Below are 23141 nucleotides of genomic sequence, written 5' to 3'. Positions count from 1 at the left end.
GCACCGCCGGAGATTCGAGTTCTGCGATTTGTGGCCACTTCCCCTGAAATGGTGTGTGTCTGTCAAATGTTTTGGCCGACGAACCTCCTGCAGCCTTTTCATTCCCTGCTTTAGCTGGTCGTTAAACTTTTTTTTGCATACTACCGCAACCTCAATTTCTTACCGGTCAAATTGCAATTCATGTGATTCTTGCAGTTTGTAAACTTCGTATTGTGTAAAGCATTTGCATTGCGTTGTTGATGGTTTGCCCTGATGATGAAGGCCTCTTCAATCCAGATGCCTTTTTGCTGAAGCTTACAATTTTGTTAGGAAAGAAAGGCCATCCTTAATCTTTTCTTACTGATGCCTCATTACAAGAATGTAGAGTATCCAGTGCCTTCAACATACTCACACCCAGATTTTCTTCTGGAGCTCAGTTCACCCAACTTGAAGGAACCGAGTCCAACAACATATAAGGGCAACAGCTTCACTTTCTCTTTTACGCATGCTCAGACTATCTGGCAGGCAAGACAGAGCAGCAAAGTGTGTCCCTTGGGAGACACCGTACCACCGGCTAATGGGCGGCGTTTGTCCTCCAGCGGCTTCCGTACGCAAACAAATATGGCGGAATATACCTGTGTTAAATCGACCAAGCTGGTTCTTAAGGGGGCGAAGCTGAAAAGGTGAGGTTTTTTCTCCCTCTTCCTACTACAGTCCCCTATTTTTGGAAAAAGCAAAAAGGAAATCTATAGCCTTTGCTCAGGGTCTGGGATCTCGGCCACGGGACCTGTTTTCAGTGATGGGTCCGAGAAATGGTCCTGGCAAGTGCCTCTGAGCATATACAGAGTGTCCCCTTAGCTGTTCAGAGAGCACATCTGCGATTAAGAGGATGGTGCTTGTGAGTTAGAGACTGCAACTGCCAAGGGAGCTGGTCTTGTGGCAGCCAGCATGGAACCCCTGCTGCTCACTTGGCAAAGAGGCACCCTTTTAATGTGGTGATTCTCTTTATTGAGCAGGGGGAGAGTAACTGGCCCTATCCGTCCCCAGCACAGCACCCCTCCAGTGACTGTTGCTGGTGTCTGTCTTCTGTTTCATTTTAGATTGTGACCCCTTTGGGGACAGTGATCCAACTTATTTATTTATTATTTCTCTGTGTAAACCGCCCTGATCCATTTTTGGAAGGGTGGTATAGAAACTGAATGAATGAATTTTGTCCCCTTTGCTAAGCAGGGTCTGTCCTGGCTTGCATTTGGATGGGAGACGAGAAGTGTGAGCACTGGAAGATGTTTGGGGCCGCTCTGGAAAGAAAACCTGCCTGCTTACATGCAGAAGGTTCCCCGTTCCCTCCCTGGCAGCATCTCCAAGATCGGGCTGAGAGAGATTCCTGCCTGCAACCTTGGAGAAGCTGCTTGTAGACAATACTGAGCGAGATGGACCAAAGGTCTGACTCAATTTATGGCAGCTTCCTATGTTGCTACTAGAGAGCTGTGAGCTCTTTGGGGGAGTTTGTGGTTTTCCTCTATTTTTGTTAGTAGTTTTGTTCCCAGTTGTAACTGTTTGGCAACATGCAGGCTCTGAATGTGGCCATTCCATTTTGCTATCATGAGGGCTTCTCGGATCATTCCTTGCCTGGCCTTATAGTGTTTACCTTGGATTTTTCTAGGTTTTACATAGGTTCCTTATTAAGTCTACTGAAAGGCTTTGAAAGGCAATCAAGCAAAGAGGCCCTAGCGATACAGGAGGGGTTTCCCATGGCCTCCTCCCGTGCAGTAGGAGATGATGCCTTTCAGCATCTTCCTATATCACTGCTGCCCGATATAGGTGTTCCCCATAGTCTGGGAAACACACCAGCAGGGATTCAAACCAGTAACCTCTGGCTTACTAGTCAAGTCATTTCCCTGCTGCACCATTAGGTGGCTGTATGCAAGGCATACTGCTAGTTTACTTTTCTCGTGCTTCCTTTTGTAGTAAGAAGAAAAACAAAGATAAGGGAAGGAAAAGAGAAGAAGATGCCAAAGATCAGCTGGATATTGTTGGTAAGCTGACTTTTTTTCTGTGGAGGTACATGAAGAGCTCAAGTAGTGGGAATTATTACGGTTACAAGAAGGGGGGTTTCTTACAGCCTGCTCTGGTTTGCATTTGAATGGGAGACTACATGTGTGAGCATTGTAAGATATTCCCCTTAGCGGATAGGGCTGCTCTGGGAAGAGCACCTGCCTGCTTGCATGCAGAATGTCCCAGATTCCCTCCTGGCATCTCCAAGAGAGGGCTGGGAGAGACTCTTGCCTGCAACCTTGGAGAAATTGCTGCCAGTCTGTGTAGACAATACTGAGCTAGATGGACCAAGGGTCTGACTCAGTATAAGGCAGCTTCCTACGTTCCTATGCTCGATATCTCCAAAACATTCCTGATATGCAATTAAAGGTAAAGTGTGCTGGCGACCACAGAGCCCTGTGGCTGTCTTTGGTAGAATACAGGAGGGGTTTACCATTGCCTCCTCCCACGCAGTATGAGATGATGATGCCTTTCAGCATCTTCCTAGATCGCTGCTGCTCGATATAGGTGTTTCCCATAGTCTGGGAAACAGACCAGCGGGGGAGTCAAACCGGCCACCTCTGGCTTGCTAGTCAAGTCATTTCCCCGCTGTGTCATAAGGTGGTTTGATATGCAATTACTGTCCTCCTTATACGATGAAAAGGGCCATAAATGTGTTCCTGTCTTGGTTTTGTTTCCTCTTCTTTTAGAAGGCTGGTGGACAGTGTCAAATTTTGGAGAAATCACAGGAACTGTCGCCATAGAGATGGGTAGTGGGACTTATATCAGTGCTCTTGACAACGGCCTCTTCACCCTCGGAGCCCCACACAAAGGTTGGTATTGTTGAAGACGTTTCCATTTCATCCTCTCTTTTTTTACAAGTAAGCCTGATTTTTAGAAGATGTATTACCCCATTGCATCAGCTCTACTAAGCCACAAATATCCTCGGCCGTCCTCGATGGCTCACCATGGGACTGCTGGTGCTTCTCCTTCCTCATTTTTAGTCTGGAATTTTAACCAGGGCTGCTCGGGGTGGAGTGCCGAGATCGGGAACAGTTCGGGCACTTCAGCCCCATCTGGGGTAGCCCTGTCCGACCCATGCAATTCCAGTAACTTCTTAAAAACCAACAGAACCAGACATACGCCCACCCGCTCACCAGCCTTTAGCCCTTGGACCGATGCAGAGGTCAGAAGCAGCTTCCTCTTCGATCTGGCACCCCCAGGCAGATGTGGAGCAAAGAGTTCCTTATAACAGAGAGAGTGGAAGTAGACTCCCTGCAGCTGCCTCTTACCTGGCCGATGGTTGGGGCCAGGCTTGTTTTCTGTTTTTCCCTGCTGTCCTTCCTAGGAGGCAGAGGATGCAACCTCCTAGCCCTCTGGCTGAATGCTTCCTTTTGAGAACTGCAATTGCATAGTAAAACATACAGAATCAGCCTGGCAAGGTAAACTGTGTCTCTGGTATGTTTTCTGGGTCTCATGCATCGGTAAGCATTGACAGGATTTTTCCGCCCTATACCTAATTTTATTATTATTATCTTCAGATGAAGGTCCGAACCCTCCTGAACAATTCACAGCCGTCAAGCTGTCTGATACAAGGTAATTACTTTCCTGGGCTTTAACAGGATGATTAACTAGATGTCTTTGGGTTTCTCTGTATAAGAATACATTTTTTTTTCTCCAGATGTCTTCTCTTCAATTAGCTTTTGTAACAATATTCTGCCCCTTTAATAAACTGGTGTGGCTGCATTGTATGTGAGAGTCAAAGTAAGTTGTGTGATCTTTTCGTGTGTGTGTGTGTGTGAGAGAGAGAGAGAGAGAGTGGGTGAGTGAGTGAGATAAATATTCTTTGCTAAGTAAGATCTGTCCTGGTTTGCATTTGAATGGGATACTATGTGAGCATTGTCTTAGGGGATGGAACTACTCTGGGAAGAGCACCTCCATGCTTGCATGCAGAGAGTTCCAAGTTCCTTCCCTGGCATTTCCAGATAGGGCTGAAAGAGATTCCTGCCTGCAACCTTGGACAAGCTGCTGTGAAGGCAATACTGGGCTAGGTGGACCAAGGGTCTGTCTCGGTATGTGGCAGCTTCTTGTGAACCTTTGTAAAGTCCATCCAAGATTCAATCTCATCAGTATCCAAAGTTATGACAAAATTCCTTTTGAACATACCTAGGACATTGGTTTGTGTATTGATCAGTTCAGATGGAACCCTGGTTGGCCTGTTGGACCTCACAGCCTCTGTCTTCCTGTGAGAACTACTGGCTTAGAACAGACCCAGGACTCGCTTTTTCTCCATGCCAGGGAAACTTTGATAGTGGCGGGGAAGCAGTTTTACTGTTGCTGATTTCATCGTGGAATCCCTGCTAAGCTGCCAAGGAAACTCAAGGTTCCTGGAACACACCACCAATCTCGGTAATGATCTGACCAGTTATTAATAAGTTATTATTGTATTTTCTCTCTCCAAGAATTGCACTGAAGTCGGGCTATGGCAAATACCTTGGCATTAATTCTGACGGACTGGTTATTGGACGTTCTGACGCGATCGGTTCCCGAGAGCAGTGGGAACCGGTTTTTCAAGAGGCAAGTTACGCTAGAATGTTCTGTTGTCGTCCTTGACACTTATGATGTGTTGATTTTACTTTATGGTTCCTTTTATCTCTAACAAACGGGGCATAATTGATAGCCTGTCAGTGAGGGGTCCAGCATTGTGAAGCCCTAACAAGATTTCCAGAGTGGCTATTGTCGAGGAGCAGAACTAGTTTCATATCTCTGACAACAATTTCATGGATGTTTAAATGTGGCGCCGACGCTGATCTGCAACTGCCCGATTTAGTTGTAGTTCACGTTTTCATATGCAGTTTTTGTGATGCTCGTAAAATGAGGAATTGTCACTTTAAACGTGCATAATGAAATGGACATGTCAACTTTAGGGAAATTTTGGTTCCATGCACCGACGTTACTTAGGAATATTGGGCCAATAAAAAAGTCTTTTTTTCCACACATCACATAATTAGCCTATGGAATTCTCTGCCACAGGATGTGGTGATAGCCACTAGTTTGGATGGCTTTAAAGGGGGCTTAGACAAATTCATGGAGGGCAGGTCTATCAATGGCTGCTCGTCTGGTGGCTACAGGCCACCTCCAGCTTCAGAGGCAAGATGCCTCTGAATCCCAGTTGCAGGGGAGCAACAGCAGAAGAGAGGGCATGTCCTCACCTCTTGCCTATGGGCTTCTCAGGTGCATCTGGTGGGCCACTGAGTGAAACTGGGTGCTGGACTGGATGGGCCTCCTTGGGCCTGATCCAGCAGGGCTGCTCTTATGTTCTTACTGGCATAGCATTGCAAATTTGGCTTTGTTATTTCCCCTGCAGGGGAAGATGGCTCTTTTGGCAGCAAATAGCTGCTTTATCAGCTGCAGTGACGATGGCGATATAGTAGCCAAAAGCAAAGCTGCAGGAAACGAGGAGATGCTGAAGGTAATTTTTGTGATCTGTGTGTGTCGTTCTTGGATCCGTCGGTATGTTACTCTTTGAGATGAGCATTATGTGCCTGAGAGACTCCAGTGGTTTCTCTAACTTCCCCCCGCAGTATCTCTTGTATTATACACCCCTACCTCCTCCAATAGAGTGTCCACAAGTGTTGAGAAATTTGCTAGTGTCACAGAAACATAACTATTTCTTCAGTCTCTGTGTGTACAACGTAGATTCAGATTATTACAGCCCAGGATCAGGAAACAAACCAAAGATGATGAATTTTACAGTACGTTCCTCCTTTCAGATAAGAAGGCAGGCAGTACCCTTAATGTAGCAAAAATGTGTGTGGCAGCAGTTAAAACCCAGCAGCAATTAACTGGCTAGAGCAATTTATTTCTCCCTTCCAATACGGGTGTGTGTGTGTGTGCGTATGTACACAGTGTAACTGCAAAGGCCTTACAACAAACTTTTATCCAAACAGACTTTTTGTTTCCAGAAGTGATCGTTGCATTCTCATACCTTGTGAAGTGAAAAGCAGAACTCTCAAAAACTTGATTTTCGAGGCAAACCTAGATATATGGCGGGCGATGTCTTGGCGTCGACTTTAAAGTTAGTCCCCCTTTTTACACCTAGATCCGGACGTGCACTGAAAGAGAAGCCAAGCGGAAAGACGACATTCCAGAAGAAGACAAAGGAAACGTCAAGCAGTGTGAAATAAACTATGTGTACGTAGCTGCCTCCGTGATTATCAGTAAAAGCAAGTTTTTTCGGAGCGCAACATAGCTCTGTGTCCCTGTCTGAGAATCCTTAAAAGGCCTTGGGACCTGATGGCTGAGCATCAATTCCATATGCTGCTAGCACTTGCCCATCTGCAAATTACTTGCGTTGAGGAAGGGGACGAGCTCTTGAAGCAGTCTTCCCTCTGGAAACATTGCACCACAGGGCCAAACGGAGCAGGGAGCTGGAGGGAGGCAGGATACTACCTTCCTGCCCCCTGAAGGCCACAGCCCCATGACTCTAGGGCTTTGGCCTTCAGGGAGTTCATGGCTCTGTTCCATGACTCTGCCATATGTGCACCCACATGGACAGCACAAGCGATCTCCATAATTGAGATCCGGAGTGGGGGAAGCCAAGCTGGGCCCTCCGGTATCCCACAATGCACTGCATGAGCCACTGAGAGGCGGCCCTTAATACAGCAACGGCACTCCTCTCCCTGGCCTCGCAAGCCTCAAAACTTTATGGTTAACATGGCCACCCAGGAGCAGTCTAAAAGTGGCAGCAGCCCAGACGACCCGAGGAAGAGGAAAATTAGCTCTTTTCCCCTCTTACCTCACTTTTAGCCTGGGCTACCCAGGTTTGGAGATGCTGGGTCAGGATGACTCCTGATGCCCTAGCCGGCCTGGGTTTAATCCTTTTCTTACCCAGGAACATCTGGTTGTGAGCCTACTGTTTATCATGCATCAGTGGAACTCAAAATCCCTGGTGTGTACTACAAATGTTTTATTCAAAGCCCTGGAGCGAGAGAGAGAGAGAGAGAGAAATTTTTAAAGACACTGTACCATCCCAAGAGAGTACAGGTGGACCTCTCTATATGCAGATCCAACGCCTGTGGTTTCGCGTATCCACAGTCAAGTGTTTGACGCCTGACCTCAGCATAGACCAAAAAAACCCAAACTGGCCGAAATGGGGTTAATTTTTCCTCTCCACAGTTGAGAGATTGCTGGAAATGACCTCGGAGGCCATTTCTGGCAGCCATTTTATTAAGAGAAGCTATTTTGTGGCTCATGTGGGACAAAAAAATCCCTCTTTTTTTCCACTTGTGGGAAAATGCATTCAGACTTCTGGTGGGCACTGCTGGGCAGCAAGAGGCTGGAGAACACAGTAGGGCACTATTTGGCGGGGGGGGGCATTTTAACGTGGTTTGCTGTTTCCCCTGTGATTTGGGGCCCCCTGGAAACCTAACCCCCCGCAGTTCCATAGACTTAAACTCGGTATTCATGGTTTCCTTATCCGTGATAATGGTGGGGAACGGAACCCCCCCCCCCCGCCCCGAATACCCGGGTTCACCTGTACCAGCAATCCTGCCCCCATGATGCCGTGCACATCCTCTCCACCCCCAGCCTTTCAGTCATGGAACCAGGCTCCATCACAGTTAGGACGTTTGCCACTTCAGACGAATGCCGTGAGGCTGTGTGGGTAAGGCTTTTCGGTGCGTCATCTGTACATGCCGTACGTGAGCATAAATTCCCTTTTTATGTTCCTGTAATGCCTGGGCAGGGATCAAGTGAGGGTGTCTGCCTGTGCTTTCCTTCCAGGAAGAAGTTCCAGAGTTTTCAAGACCGTAAGCTTCGAGTCAGTGAAGAAGACGGCAAAGCTTTGAAGAAAGCTAGGAAGGAAGGCACTTTCCATGAGGCCCTGTTGGACAGGTATTAATCCTCACATTGGGAGAGCATCTTGGTTGTTTATTTATATGCCACCTGTCATATGTATCCCCTGTAAGATGTTGATCAAAGTTACCAAGTACCAGTGCTAGCAAGAACTCGAGGCTGAGGTGAGTTGTTCAAATGACCGAACAAATGTGGAAATACAGCACCACACAAGCCGGTTTTATAAACACACATTCAGCTTTTGCTTTCTCGCTGTTGGATGACCCTGAGGTCTACACAGATAACTGACGAAAGCTGCTAAAATTGTTTCGGGACTATGACTTTTCAGAATATTGGTGTAAGACTGATTGAAAATAAAACTCTGAATGTTTTATTTGTTGATCATATCTCTATACCGTCTGGTTTGTACATTTCTAGGCAGTGTCCAAAGCTTAAAACACAATCTAAAAGAGAATAAAAAGTTAAAATTATAATGCCCTTCTACAAAATGATGGTGCGGCTACATTTGGAGTACCATGTCACCATACCTCCTAAAGGACATTGTAGAACTGGAAAAGGTGCAGAAGAGGGCAACTGAGATGATCAGGGGCCCGGAGCACCTTGCTTATAAGACAAGGCTACAACACTTGGGGCTTTTCAGTTTAGAAGAAAGAGGACTGAGGGGAGATTTGATCGAGGTCTACAAAATCACGCATGGTGTGGAAAACGTTGACAGAGAGAAATTTTTCTCCCTCGTAACCCTAGAACCAGGGTTCATCCCATGAAACTGATGGCCAAAAAATTTAGGACTGACAAAAGGAAGGACTTTCCCACACAATGTATAATCAGCTTGTAGAATGCTCTACCACAAGATGTAGTGATGGCCAGCTTTAAGATGGGTTTAGATAAATTCATGGAGGACAGGTCTATCAATGGGTATTAGTCGGGTGGCTATAGGCCACCTCCAGCCTCGGAGGTAAGATGCCTCTAAATACTCACTGCCAGGGAGCAACAGCAGGAGAGAGGGCCTGCCCTCACCTCTTGCCTGTGGGCTTCCCAAAGGCATCTGCTGGGCCGCTGTGGGACACAAGATGCTGGACTAGAAGGGCCTTGGGTCTGATCCAGCAGGGCTGTTCTTATGTTACTGCATGATTGAATGCCCTTTTTAAAAAGAAACCAAGATATAGGAAGAATGGAATTAACCCAGCCTTCTCCCTGACATGATAGCTTTCTATATGTGGTGACTTTTCTCCTCAATGGGGGAATGCTAACTGAGCAAGGAGGCACCTTTTAAAAATGTGGTTCTTTATTTCGCAGGGGGAGAGCAACTGGCCGTATCCACCCCCAGCACAGCATCCCTGCAGTGGCTGTTGCTGGTGTTATGTTTCTTTTTTAGATAGTGAGCCCTTTGGGGACAGGGAACCATCTTTCTTTATTATTTCTCTATGGAAACTTCTGTTGAAAAGTAGTACATATTTGTGGTAATGTCACTACCACCATTGGTATGAAATGGTACAGTCCAGGTACAGTTGTGTTCCCTATGGCTGTTCCACATGAGCACAGCCTCACTTAATGTTGCATTTAATGAGTGGTGAATGTGGTCGATCCATCATTAAATGAATGGAGAACAAACCCTGGTTCTTTAGCACCAATTCTGCTTTATTGGTTTGTGGTGTATAAACATTTTCATCTTTTTCTTGTTTCTTATAGGAGAGCCAAGCTGAAAGCTGACCGATACTGCAAATAGCCCAAGTAATGGCTGGCCTTTACTTTTCTTTCCCTTCACTGGTGGCTCTTCTGTGTGTGGATTCTTTTGAACGAAATGTTTCTGTCTGAGTAAATTTTAATTATGTGAAGTCTTGGTTTCTTCTTTGCGGAGTCAAATGTCTATGTTTAAAATGGTGGATGCGTTACCTGTCAACGTCCATGGGCTGATCTGAAGCCATATCGGGAAAGCAGAGCAGGATATAAATAAAAAGCATGTACATTCCAAGTTAAGGTGCCCACCTTAACGTCCATACCATATAAGCTGTAAAATCTTTGTACGATCTGGTATATGATGCTGGGTTTAGAAATGAGGTTCCATGTACCCCACGAGGAGGGGTATAAACAGGGCTAAGGAGGGAGGCATCCAGGCAGAAATCCAACAGGTACAGCTTCCCACATCCCTTCCTAAAGATGCCCCTGATGAATTTCTGCCTGATGCATCTCTACAAGGCACAGTGCTTCCCTGAAGTGTCACTTACACACAGCTTCAATCCTCAGTCTGTACTAGATTCAATAGGCAGTTTCAAAAAATTTTAAGGTATTTCTCCACTTTAAATAAGAAACGAATAAAAATACAGAAATGATTAAAAAAAATTTATTCATTACCACAAAAGGGAAAGTTGTGATTGGTTAAATCATGCAAGTATTGGATTGACAAAAGTATTCCTTTGATTTCAAAGAGTGGTTTGAATTGTATCTTTGAAAAGTTTAGACATCTCAACTGCAAGGGAAGAACAGAACCTAAAATAAATTATGCCCACTAAAAGGCGCGCTAACCCTAGTTAGCCAAATTATACAGAAATGTACAGGAAGAAAACAGTGTATTTTCCCTTGTGTCTTCCCTTTGAAAATACAGCCACAAACAATACTGCAAAGCAATTTTGTTGCCACATGACACTGAAGAGTTCTTTTCACACGGTCAATATTTAAAATTAGGCAACTCCTAACAACCTTAATAGAAACTATGTTGGTTAAGCAGTCTTTAGGTTGCCTAAATTGTCCTTTAAATCAGTATTTAAAAAACACCTTGGCCAAATTTTCACAACTGATGCTCTAAAGATGAGATGCATATGTTTTAATACAATTAAATTGCTTCAGTTGTGTAGCTCCAGAAGTCAAGTTCCCACATACAACATTTGTGCAAATAAATGGATTGGAAATATTGCATAATCTGTCCAAGATTAGTAGCCATCTCTCTTGGATCTCTCCATTGAAAACGGTGAACAAGGTTGCTTTGGGGCCTCAGTTCCAGGCCGGATTGGGGGTCACAGAGAGACTGTGTCAGTCATCAAAAATCACACATGCGTTATTAACAGAATCACAAATCCCAGTCTTGAAAGTTTAACTTTGGGCCCTGAGGTTTCTCTTTTTAAAACATGCGGCTTGACCATTTTTTAGATTTTATTTTGTTCCATAAAAATCTGGGTTAACATCGCAAATGGGGATCTTACCTATCGAGTAGAGATGAGGATATTTTCCATCTAATGCAGCAATCTGTTCTGCAGTCCAAAATAAGGAGAATTGACAGAATAATATTTCACAGCACAAGATTACAGAATGTGTTAAAATCATGCTAGAGCTGCTGAAAGACATCAGTCTATGAGCAGAGTATTTGCACATGACACCATGGGACATAAATATACATCTCAACTAATAGGAGTAAATGTTTAATGGCTGTTAGCTGTGGCAGCATAGAGTTCTTCCATAGTTCATGTCTTACCAAGTCGGAGGAGGAGGGGGAGAGAAGAGCCCTCTCTCTTCAAGAATTATTTTTCACCCTTAAAAAAAGGTTGACAATAATAAAAGTGTTGTGTGTTTCTTTCCCCCACCCCAAAGACATACTTGAATTCACACCATGTAGTTTGGGAAGAATACAAAAATAAATAAATAAATTGGTTTTTGTTAAGAAATCTCCCTAAATTCCAATTCAGACAAGTTATCTCTGGAAGACAGAATGGGGTTAAAAGCCAATGGATCGATTTAAGGGAGAAATGGTGGCTTGGTTTCTTTCTGTTCCCTTTCCCTCTTTCTTAACGGAAGCATTGACGTCAAACAATATGGCACATTATCCAGTTCCAGGATCCAGATTTACTTGATCTGCTGAAGGATCACAGTGTTCAGGATATCGGCCTCCCGTAGCGATAAGCTTTCATCCGTCAGCTCTTGATGTGGAAACGTCGTCAGGAGAGCAAAGTCAACTGTTGCAAACACAGGACGGGACTGGATAATAAAGTTCCGAATATCTATAATCCTGTTGGCAAGCACATGATAATTTCTATTTTAGACTTTGGGTCTACTCATTGTTTAAACCAGGGTTTCTTCACCTTGGGCCCCCAGATGTTGTTGGACTACAACTCCCAGAATCCCCAGCCACAAAGGCCATGTCTGAGGATTCTGGGAGTTGTAGTCCAACAACATCTGGGGGCCCAAGGTGAAGAAACCCTGGTTTAAACCTTTGGTGAGACAAACTAATACGGGACACAACACACTGAAAGAAACTAATGTTGATTTTCATTCTGGTTAATGGGATGGGGGGGCATACCTCTGCTAACGGAACAAGAGAGGCACCTTTTTAAAGTGGCCATTATCTTGTATTTAGCAGGTGGAAAGCAACTGGCCCTCTCCATCCCCAGCACAGCATCCCTCCAGTGGCTGTCACTGCGGTCAATTTTACTTTCTTTTTCTTTTTCTTTAGAGCTCTTTGAGGACAGGGAGCCAGTTTATTTATTTATATCTTTTTAAAAAAATCTCTCTATTAATACAAATTGACAACACTAAAGAAATTAATACAAATTGACAACACTAAAGAAGTTAATACAAATTGACAACACTAAAGATCCAAACACAAAACAGCAAAACCTAATACAACAAACTCCGATTTTCAAACTCTAATATTGTCTAAGGTAGGAAAACCACCATATAATAGATAGATAGATATTTCACAAATGCCATGCTTAAATTCCCAGTGTGTCTACTTTCCCCCCTCTCTTTTGGAGTACCCTGGGCAGCAACAGTTCTGAGAAAAGGTTTGTGAACCCCCAGGGATGTTCCGTATGCAAGCACAAGCCTGATAAGAGACACAGGCACGCCCATTCAAGAAGTAACACAAGCAGAAAGGATATATTTTGAATATATCCTGGGTAGGGCTGCTCGTGTGAACAGCCTCATAATTTCCCAGTGAAATGCCTGATGGTCTAGTATTTGGGTAATAAGTATGGGAGGAGAAGTGGTCTTGTGGGAGCAAGCATTAATTGTCCCCTGTGCTAAGCAGGGTCTGCCCTGGTTTGCATTTGGAGGAGAGACTGCATGTGTGAGCACTGGAGAACCTTCCCTGGAGGGGATGGGGCTGCTCTGGGAAGAGTGCCTGTCTGCTTGCATGCAGAAGGACCCAGATTCCCTTCCTGGCAGCATCTTCAGGCAGGGCGAAGAGAGACTCCTGCCTGTAACTTTGGAGAAGCCGCTGCCAGCCTGGGCAGATAATCCTGAGCTAAATGGACCAAGGGTTTGAGCCAGTAGAAGGCAGCTTCCCATGTTTCTGTTGCTATTTTACAATATACGACTACATAGCATGCATTTATAGTATTATTATGTATTATTATTATTTATTATGTATTATTATTAGTATTATTATTTATTATGAGACAGATGTATTTATAGTAACATCTGGTTTGACTTCAACAGCCCATTGTGCAGTAAAGTTCAAGCTCAGCACTGGCTTACCTGTGCGACTGATTAAATCTTTGGATTAAACGACTTCCGTCGGCTAGTCTAATTTGAATTTTAGTCGTCGGGACAGAGTCGTCGACCAGAACAGCAGCATCAAGAAAGGATTTCTCTTCTTCTTCTGGGGAAGAAGGGGTACTGACAATTTCGGGCGTGAGGCTGAAATAATAAAGGAGCCAGAAGAGTGTAGTGGTTAGAGTGTTGGACTAGGACCAGGAAGACCCAAGTTCGAATCCCCATTCAACCATGACACTCACTGGGTGACTCTGGGCCAGTCATGTATCTCGCAACCTAACCTACCTCACAGGGTTGTTGTGAGGGTAAAATAAATAAGCATGTATGCCGCTCTGAGCGCCTCGGAGGAAGAGCGGGATATAAATATAATGAAATTAATTAATTAATTAATTAAAAGGGCCGCCTGAAGTAACTGAAGGACAGTTTCAAAGAGCAATCTTGAAGATACTTTGATCAAAGTAGGTTCAAATAATGCTCATATTTAGTTCTCCGGTCATAACTGAACTTCTGACATATCTTCTATTTTATTTTGCAATCAACATAGTTCAATTAATTGCACTTCTGGGAAGTAAGAAATTAGAAATGAATTTTCATTCAGTACAGCTATGCTCTACTGTCTATTCTAAAATAGAACAGGGCCCCCAGCTGTTTTTGGACTACAACTCCCATAATCCCTAGCCAGAGTGGCCAAAAGCCAGAGATTGTGGGTGTTGTAGGCGAACATCTGCAAGAGGGCCAAAGTTGAGAAGCCCTGGAATAAATGATTCCATGATGTAATTTGATCGTCTGATTTGAATGTTTCACTACAAAAAGAAGCAAGCTATACCTGCCGATATTGTAAGAAGATACAGTACAAAACATTGTTGAATATATCCAAGTGTAACATGAAATTTCCATCCAGGAAACAGTGGCTAAAAGGATGCAATGCTATTATATATCCTGAACAAACTGATCTCAGTTTCTGAGAGCCAGATCTGATCATCCAGGGGTGTGCGTGTGTGTGTGTGTCTGTCTATTTGGAAAAGGTGGCCTATGGTATTCTTTGTGGCTGACGTCAATCACAAAGTGGCAAGACTACAATATATACTGAAGAATACAATTAAGGATTTAAAAAATAACCTTCCAAGTTTCTGGCCTTCTCCACTGAAAGCTTTGAATTTTAATCTTGGCCTTACATATTCCTGCTCCTGGTGGTCTTCCATATCCAAATTAACTTGGCCTCCATGAACCATGCGTTGAAGCTCTGCAGGAATCTCACTTCATGGCAGAAACAAAACAAAGGAGACACATTGGATGAAGGAACTGAAGCACAAACTCAACAGTGAGGTAAACCAAGTTGTGGCTGCCTCGATCTCACTTTAAATTCTTCTATGAATACAAATGGATTATTATTTTATAATTTAATCAATTATTCATTCATTAATAATTCAGACAAATTATCCCCTGCTCATGGAGCAGACAGACAGCTTTTTAAAGTGGAGATTCTTTTTATTTTGCAGGGGGAGAGCAACTGGCCTTCTCCATCCCCTGCACAGCATCCCTCCAGTGGCTGTTGCTGGTGTCTGTCTGTTTCTTTTTTAGATTGTGAGCCCTTTGGGGATAGGGAGCAATTTTATTTATATCCATGTAAACTATGTAACTTTTGCCATTCCGGCAAAACCACGCCGTTGGCAAATTCGCAGTTGGCGAGCAACTGAAATCAATGGGAAACAGGGTTAGGGTGAAAGCCCCCAAGGTTATGCGAAAGACCCCCCCAAAATCAAAGAAAAAACACCCCCAAAATGCTAAAACTCACCCGGAATCCCTTAAAATCACCAAGAATAAGCAAGTGGAGTGAGCAAATTGAACCTCTGGACAATTTCAAACCTCCCCAAATTGCTCAAAGGAACTTTTGTCCCACTCCCCCACAAAAAAACCCACACACACTCAAAATCACTTTAAGTCATGAGAGGTTGGCAGGGTCAGCAAGAGGAATAAGTGGATTGAACCTATGAACCTCCCACAAATTGTGGGGAAACCCCTCCAAATCACTAAAAAAAAAAAATCTCACCAAACTATGGCTACTCGGATCGCGTTTGGCAAAACCGGTCACAGTTTCCCAGTCACGGATACTCAAAGCCACTATTGGGGAAACCGCCGTTGATGAGGGGTGACTGTATATACATATTCATCGTACTAGTGATATCTCTCTATAGATATTGCCAAACTCAAGCCCAAGTTTAAGCACTGCCAGCTCCCATTTATTGCATCAGGAGAGTCAGTGCATGGTTAAATATCTCATATTGAAATCAACGAGAAAGGGAGGAGAGCTTGTCTTGAGGTAGCGAGCACAAATTTCCCCCTTTGCTAAGCAGGGCCCAACCTGGTTTGCATTTGGATGGGAGACCACGTGTGGGCACTGTAAGAAATTCCCCTTAGGGGATGAGGCTACCCTGGGAAGAGTGCCTGTATGCAGAAAGTCCCAACTTCCCCCCTCTGGCATCTCCAGCCTGTAATCTGCCAGTCTGAGTAGACAATACTGAGCTAGATGGACCAAGGGTCTGCCTCAGTATATGGCAGCTTCCTGTGTTCCTAAATTTGGCTGTAGAATGCCCTTTTATGTACCTTTTTTAAAGGAGGTCAGTCCCAGAAAACTGTATGTATGTCTGAAAGCTGTCCACACAGTGCTTTAATCAGCAAATAATTTTTAGATTTCGATAATACATAGAAAATAACCAGAACAAAAGCCCAATAGCATTTATCTAGAGAAGCTCAGTAGTTTTCACATTATTGTCCTTCACAGCTCATCCCTGCTACGCCCAAAGCTCATTGATTATGTAATAAGGTGAGAAGATTAGAATTTCACAGAAGCAGTTGCCATTGAAAGTATAATGTTAAAAGCCCTGTGTTGTGCATGCATACATTTGCTGTGCTAACAATCTAGAATTCTGGTTATTGATTCACTCCTTCAGTTCAAGAGAACCATGCAAGGTTATAGCCTCAAAAGATGGTTACATACAAACTTACCCTCTTTTTACAGATTCAAGAAACTGAGCGTTGACTGGATCCGTGTAAGATCTCAGCTCTCCGTCATCTAAACTGAAACCATTCCTCCACAGTTTCAGCAATATTTGAACCTATCAATAAATCAGTGTTAAAAATATATATACATATGTGAAAGACACACAGTTTCTCTTTGAACATTACATTCATCTTCATTTATCTTCCAATATTGGAGAACTTAGTCAGTGACAAGCATAGGAACACAGGAAACTGCCTTCTACTGAGTCACACCACTGGTCCATCTAGCTCACTATTGTCTACACAGACTGGCAGCAGCTTCTCCAAAGTTGCAGGCAGGAGTCTCTCTCAGCCCTATCCTTACTAGTTTTTATGTGCACCAGCAAAGATAACATACCCCATAAAGTCATTCTTTCCATTAACAGAACTTAAATATTTATTACTGAAAATATTGCTACCTGTAGTATTATAAGATGCACAATACTTCATTAATATATCATGCAACTCATCAAGAACCCTTCTTGCATCCTGCGGTTAAATAAATAAATCGATAGATAAATCTTTATTTGTTAGCTGCCCAATAACAAATGGTTCTCTCAGCAGCTCACACCACCATCCAATAAAAACACATAAAACAAGACAAACAAATTACGACACAATAGAAAATACAAAATACAATATATTTTTGAAACTTAAAAAAATATATATCAATTTTTAAAAGACAGAGTGAACAGAAAGTTCTTCATTTGGTATCTAAAGCTAACCCTTTATGTAACTTTTAAAGATGAGCATCAACTGCAAAAGACTGAACTATTTGAAGATTTTTTAAAAATAAAGAATATTACTTACATCTTGCCCATACTGATTTTCTCCATATATATATTCAGAACGCTTCAGAGATGAGTCACCCAGCCTGTATCCTCCACCAGAAAATGACTAATAAAATATTTAAAATGCAGATCTGTATTACAAACGCAACAAATAAACGTACATTTATTGAATCAACTAATTAGAATTTGGATGAACCAGATCATTGACATTATTATCTGCAAACATGCAGTATATCTGCTTCTGCTTACTACCAATAATATCTGTGGTTAATGAAGGCAAATGTCTGCTTTGTGCAGTTTCTAATTAGTCATTTGAGAAATACTTGGCAAAATATGCACTATGCAGATTAAAAACCAAATTGCACTGGCTGCCGATATGTTTTGGAATGAAAAACAAAGTGCTGGTTTATTACATATAAAGCTCTTAACGGCTTGGACCCAGGGGAGTTAAGAGAGTGCCTTCTCTGTCATTAACCCTGTCACCTATCTGAAACCCAAATCTGAAGTGGGTTTGTAAATTTTGGTGTAGCACGTTGTCTGAATAGACAAAGCACAGTTGTGGTCTTTGCTCCAGAGTTCCTTGCACTATGGAGGAGGAACGGGCCAGCTTATGAAACTAAGGACTCAGTGGGCAGAAAATAAAAGCAGAGAAGTTACTCTAAACCATGGTTTGCTCGATGGCTCGAGGCATGGTTGGGGCTAAAACGTGTGGTTCTTGGAAACCACCGTTTGCTGCGGTGATGTGATTTCAACAGACCTCCTTCACAACTGTCTTTGGGTATGTGCCAGTGGGGACCAACTAGCCACCTCCAACAGGTGCATGTGTTGAGAGGCACACCTCCTTCTGCAGCTGTACTACAAAGGGAAGGAGGGGTTGCCAAAAGAGCTCCTCTGCTCTGTGCACAACTATGAGTTTGGTTGTAAGCCAAACAAGTTATCCTATAAAAATGGGGGGGGGACACATATGATCACATATACGCACTTTGGCTTTATGACAGTCTCCCGAGGCTCTGGACACTTCATCTAAAGGGACAGCCCCATGTTCTCTTGCTTCTTTGAAGAGTTCGTCGACGATTTTACTGGGAGTGATATTATCAGATGATCCCATCATCTGGAGACCCCTATATTCTGAATCACCTGAGTAAAATCTTTTTTTTTAAAGAAACGGAAAGGAGAAACAATGTATCAGGCAATCACAGCTAGTCAGAAAGCTTCAAACAGTCCATCTGAAATTCTGCTACGCCTGCTAACTGAAACCACAAATCAAAAAGGTAACACAAATCAAAAGGGTAACACTGCTAACTGGGCAAAGAGGCCCACTTTCAACATGGTGATTCTCTTTATTTAGCAGGGGGAGAGTAATTGGCCCTCTCCACCCCCAGCACAGGACCTCCAGTGACTGTTGCTGGTGTCTGTCATATGTTTCTTTTTAGACTGTGAGCCCTTCTGGGACAGAGATCCATCTTATTTATTTATTTTGTTTATTTTACATATTTTTATACTGCCCAAAACTTATGTCTCTGGACAGTTTACAACAAAATAAAAACAACATTAAAACATTAGTTAAAAACAAAAACAAGAAATTTAAAATAAGACAATTTAAATTTTTTAAAACAATATTCTAAAACAACATTAAAAACCATCAAAACAGTATCAGTTAAAAGCCTGGGTGGACAGGTGCGTCTTTAAAGACTTTAAAAAAATTGTCAGAGACAATAACAAATTTATTTGTTATTTCTCTATGTAAACCGCTTTGGAAACCTTTGTTGAAAAGCGGTATATAAATATTTGTCGTTGTTACAAAAATGAAACACGCGATTCTGCCTAGTCAACAGATTTAGCAGTATTCTTTTAGCCTCTTGCTCCTTCAAGGTGTCATGTTCTTACTGTAATGTGTGCTGTCTAGGAGATGCATAGTAAAGCAGACAGAACGCAGATGTTCAATGCAAGGCTTTTAAAAAAGGAAAAGACCCAGTGCCAGAATTTAAACTATCAAACTATCATTAATAATATTAATATTAATCAAGTTTAAATATAAATTATATAAATATTCAGTTCAATTTACCAGTTAAAGAAATAGTCTAGCAAAGCAACTCATATCACAGGAACATAGGAAGCTGCCTTCTACTGGGTCAAACCCTTGTTCCATCGAGCTCAGTGTCTACCCAGACTGGTAGCGGCTTATCCAAGCTTCCAGGCAGAAGTCATTCCCAGGCCTATCTGGAGATGCTGCCAGGGAGGGAACCTGGAACCTTCTGCATGCAAGCAGGCAGGTGCTCTTCCCAGAGCAGCCCCACCCCCTAAGGCGAATATCTTGCTGTGCTCACACATGTAGTCTCCCATTCAAATACAAACCAGGGTGGACCATGCTTAGCAAAGGAGACAATTCATGCACTCTCCCACAAGACCCAATCTTGTGGCTCTCTCCTCTCCCCAATCTTTGTCACTTATGTTCCAACATCACTGATATTCCACGGGAAGTATTATAATGACAACAACAAGATAACAACAACACAGAAAATGTAAAAGGCAAAGGGATTTTTAAAACTGCTTATGAATAATACTTGAACAAAAGATTTTTTATACAGTACCTTTGGTTATCTTTATCATCACTCATACTTCTTTCTGGTTTTCTCAGACTTCTGAAGGAGTCAATTTTAATGCTGCCAAGACATATTTTATTTAAAATTTATGTCATGGCCAGTCTCGTTAATAAGCCTCTCAACAAGAAACTCTCCTACACCCACCATGTATTCCCTTACAGTTTATACTACTTGTTTCCGATGAATCTAAGCTAGACGAATCCAGTGCTTATAATTGCTGCTATCTAAGTATTAAGAAAAGTAATCTTGAAACAAATTGACAATGCAATCCAAGCAAGTCTACTCAAAAGCAAGACCTATATTGAGTTTGATGTAACAAATGCATCCCTAAGCAATTGTGTATAGTTCAAGTTCTTTATTGCTTAAAACCGGTCATCCCAATATAAAATGAAAAGTACGTTTACAAAAGGTTCACAATATAAGTTAAACATCTGCCTAGTTTGAAACAAGATAATTACAATGTAAGATGAGTCAAGAAGTTGAGAATCATAATATGAAATTAATCAAATGTTCTAATTGAAAAATCTGATTCTGGAATATCCAAATCCATTTCTGCAATTAACATATCTACTAAACTCTTCCTCTAAAATCTATACCTCAGCGTAATCTCCTTTGTAGTGATCAAAAGATGCAAGTATTGTACAGTCATTCAAACACAAAACAAAACAACAAGGTCAAGCATCAGCAGACTCAACTATGTTTGCCTTAAAATGTTTATTTTCGAGTCTCTGCTACTTCCTTCAGAAAAAATAGCTGCTACTCTTTGTATTTGTGTATAGGGTTGGACATTTATACACCATAACCTCAGTGTTTACTCCATAACCAGTGATTTTCAGTAGAGCTTATGTGCAAGGTCTGTTCTGGTCAGTGGAGGGAAAGGCACTTCACTTCTCCACTGAAAAACATGTATTTAAACGTTTCTTCAATACTAGCACTTTTGAAATTCACATTCATCAGAGCTTTTATGCCACAGTTAATTCAAAACATTTTATATTGTAATTTTTTTTTTACCTCTCAACTGGTAATCTTGGATGACTGGCCACTCTCTCTGTTGGTTTGTCTGAACAAGATGTTTGTCGTTTAATTTCATCTTCGTACAATCCTGCCAAAGCCAGCTACACAGAACATTATTGTAGGCAATATTAAGAGACACAATTCAGACTTTCAAACTGAACAATCAAAAAGTGATACTGCCCAAACACTTCTGTGGAGACCAGAGGTCCCTCTAATTTTTTTCATCTCTGTGTGGAACGAACTTTGTTCTGGGTGGCAGTATCAAGGCAGTGTGTGTGCACCTGCATTCAGAATGGGGCCTTCCTGATTCAACCTGAGCAGCATCTAAATTGAATAGAGCAGACATCCAAAAACTTGTGAGTGCACGCACGTGCACATGCGTTAGAGGGAACAGCAGTGGAGACCCATGCATCCGAGCACTATTTTTGTATTAAAATCCTGTGTTGAAAGAGGAAGCATTTGCTAAGGGAAGATTTCTAAAATCAGCAGTGAGCAATATTTTAGCACATAACTCTGTTTCATAACTATACAGCTTTGTTTACAACAGGGTTTACCAAACTGTGGGGCTCCAGATGCTGCTGAACTACAACCCCCATCATCCCCAGCTACAATTTATTGGGTTTAATAATAATAATGATGGATGATGATGATGATGATGATAATAATTATCCATTTAATAAGGATAAACAAGATGATCAGCAAGTGGAAAATTAAACAAGCAAATAAACTTATATCACATTTTAAGTACACAAGCAAATGCTGCTGACCCCCATGTCAACTAGCAATTTTATTTGACTATGAAGTTTTTGGAAGTGGTGTTTCCAGCCCTTAACATATTTGAAGTTATTCCTGGGACAACCTAGGTTTTACAGCACGCAGGTCAAGCCCCTTAAGAAATTGGTAGAGAGGAATTATTATTTATTTATTCGATTTCTATACCGCCCTTCCAAAAATGGCTCAGGGCAGTTTACAGAGAGAATTAATAAATAAATAATTAGGAATGTGCCTTCAGTAACACATCAGCTGTGCTTGTTTGGAGAAGAGAGGGTCTGATAAATCCCTCAATTCCCTGGAAAAAGCCTGTTCTGAAAGAGAGATCACAGAATCCCAGCTGAGTATCTGGATCCCATCAAAAAGGCCTAAAGAGGGAGGGGGGTAGCCTTAGACAGATATTTATACGCCCGACCCACCATGTTGAGTGGCTGCTCATGCAGTTCTTGCAGACTATTTAATGGTCTCTTAAGTATTCTACATATTTTGGTTTTATCGCTATTCTGTTGATTTGGACTTTCTTCTTTTTCAAGTGGCTGCTTTGCCTTGGGGAATGAAAGGCTGGGAACAAATACCGATAAAAATAAAACAGAACTCAAAAGAGGTGTTTTGAGTTTTCCCCTTATCCCCATGCTGAGTTCTCATGGGCTATTTATGTTACCTTAAGTATTCTTAATGTTTGTTTTGTTGTTTGTTTCATTGCATTATGTTGCAAAAGGGAATGAAACTCTGGGGGGAAATCCCTAATAAAATAAACTAAACATAAAATAAAAATAAAAAAAAGACCTAAAGGCGGCACGGCGAGTTTCACGAAGGTGAGGCTGCCGGGGTGGACCAGGCGGAGCCGGTCTCAGGAAGGGGAAGGGACCTTGCCGGGTTTTCTTTTCTCTCTCGTTATATTCCCTTCCTACCTGCAGATCCCGGACGGTGGGGGGCCGGCCGCTGCTCCCCCGCAGCCCCTTCTCTGGCCGCAGCCCCGCACTGCCTGCCTCTTCCTCCTGCTCAGCGGCTGCCTCGCCGTCCGCCATATTCAGCAGTCGCGACGGTGGTGATGGCGATGGGCGGGCTCACGGGGATGACTTCCGGTAGGGAGCGCTGCCATGGCAACGGGCGCCCCAGGTGCCGCCGCCGCCGCAGCAGCAGGACCACTCCGGAGGGCGGCTGCTCCCCAGCCCGCTCGGCCCCTCCCCACCAGCTGGCGGCGCTGTTTTGCCCTGGTTCGCCCGCCCAGGCACTCTGCCAAAAGTGGCAAGAAGGAGGGGGCGCCCAGCTGGCTTCGGGGTTTATTGCAAAAGTGCAATGGGTCACATTTTGTGCAGTGAGGCAAATTTGTGCAGTAGGAGCTCGGTTATTATCATTATTATTTTTGCTAACTGAGTCTGAGGGGCTGACTGGCGTAACCCTTGCTCACTTGGCAAAGAGGCACCCTTTTAACGTGGTGATTCTCTGTATTTAGCAGGGGGAGAGCAACTGGCCCTCTCCACCCCCAACACAGCATCCCTCCAGTGACTGTTGCTGGTGTCTATCTTGTGTTTCTTTTTAGACTGTGAGCCCTTGGGGGACAGGGAGC

General features: G+C 43.0%; 2 protein-coding genes across 3 annotated transcripts; one reads left to right on the top strand and one right to left on the bottom strand.

The window, feature by feature from the left end:
* Positions 1-498: 498 nt before the first annotated feature.
* On the top strand, positions 499-9704 carry FRG1 (FSHD region gene 1). Its single transcript, XM_053278807.1, has 9 exons — positions 499-662; positions 1948-2015; positions 2724-2846; positions 3555-3609; positions 4476-4590; positions 5381-5485; positions 6116-6207; positions 7798-7908; positions 9559-9704. Exons 1-9 carry the CDS (start codon positions 601-603, stop codon positions 9593-9595), a joined length of 768 nt encoding a protein of 255 aa, XP_053134782.1. The 5' UTR covers positions 499-600; the 3' UTR covers positions 9596-9704.
* A 492-nt stretch (positions 9705-10196) lies between these two features.
* UBXN2B (UBX domain protein 2B) lies at positions 10197-22706 on the bottom strand. 2 transcript variants are annotated; one of them, XM_053278797.1, is made up of 9 exons: positions 22483-22700; positions 20798-20901; positions 19775-19846; positions 18166-18331; positions 17203-17289; positions 16360-16469; positions 14473-14610; positions 13336-13497; positions 10197-11866 (listed from the first exon to the last, which is right to left on the bottom strand). In XM_053278797.1, the coding sequence occupies exons 1-9, from the start codon at positions 22597-22599 to the stop codon at positions 11704-11706; spliced, it is 1119 nt and encodes a 372-aa protein (XP_053134772.1). In that variant the 5' UTR covers positions 22600-22700; the 3' UTR covers positions 10197-11703. The 2 variants fall into 2 exon arrangements, with proteins under 2 accessions (XP_053134772.1, XP_053134773.1); XM_053278798.1 differs by lacking the exon at positions 19775-19846 and having other exon boundaries at positions 22483-22706.
* Between the last annotated feature and the right edge of the window lie 435 nt (positions 22707-23141).

The sequence above is a fragment of the Hemicordylus capensis genome, chromosome 14 (genome assembly GCF_027244095.1).
Source record: "Hemicordylus capensis ecotype Gifberg chromosome 14, rHemCap1.1.pri, whole genome shotgun sequence".
Lineage (NCBI taxonomy): Eukaryota > Metazoa > Chordata > Lepidosauria > Squamata > Cordylidae > Hemicordylus > Hemicordylus capensis.
This window is presented reverse-complemented; position numbering and strand designations above follow the sequence as displayed.

Coding starts and splice junctions, on each gene's coding strand:
- FRG1 (XM_053278807.1), top strand. CDS start 601: ATGGCGGAATATACCTGTGTTAAATCGACCAAGCTGGTTCTTAAGGGG. Junction 3,610..4,475: donor GTCAAGCTGTCTGATACAAG/GTAATTACTTTC, acceptor TCTCTCTCCAAG/AATTGCACTGAAGTCGGGCT. Junction 4,591..5,380: donor GGGAACCGGTTTTTCAAGAG/GCAAGTTACGCT, acceptor TTTCCCCTGCAG/GGGAAGATGGCTCTTTTGGC.
- UBXN2B (XM_053278797.1), bottom strand. CDS start 22,599: ATGGCGGACGGCGAGGCAGCCGCTGAGCAGGAGGAAGAGGCAGGCAGT. Junction 19,847..20,797: donor CCAAGATTACCAGTTGAGAG/GTAAAAAAAAAA, acceptor ATGTCTTGGCAG/CATTAAAATTGACTCCTTCA. Junction 14,611..16,359: donor CTTGAATCTGTAAAAAGAGG/GTAAGTTTGTAT, acceptor TCTGCCATGAAG/TGAGATTCCTGCAGAGCTTC.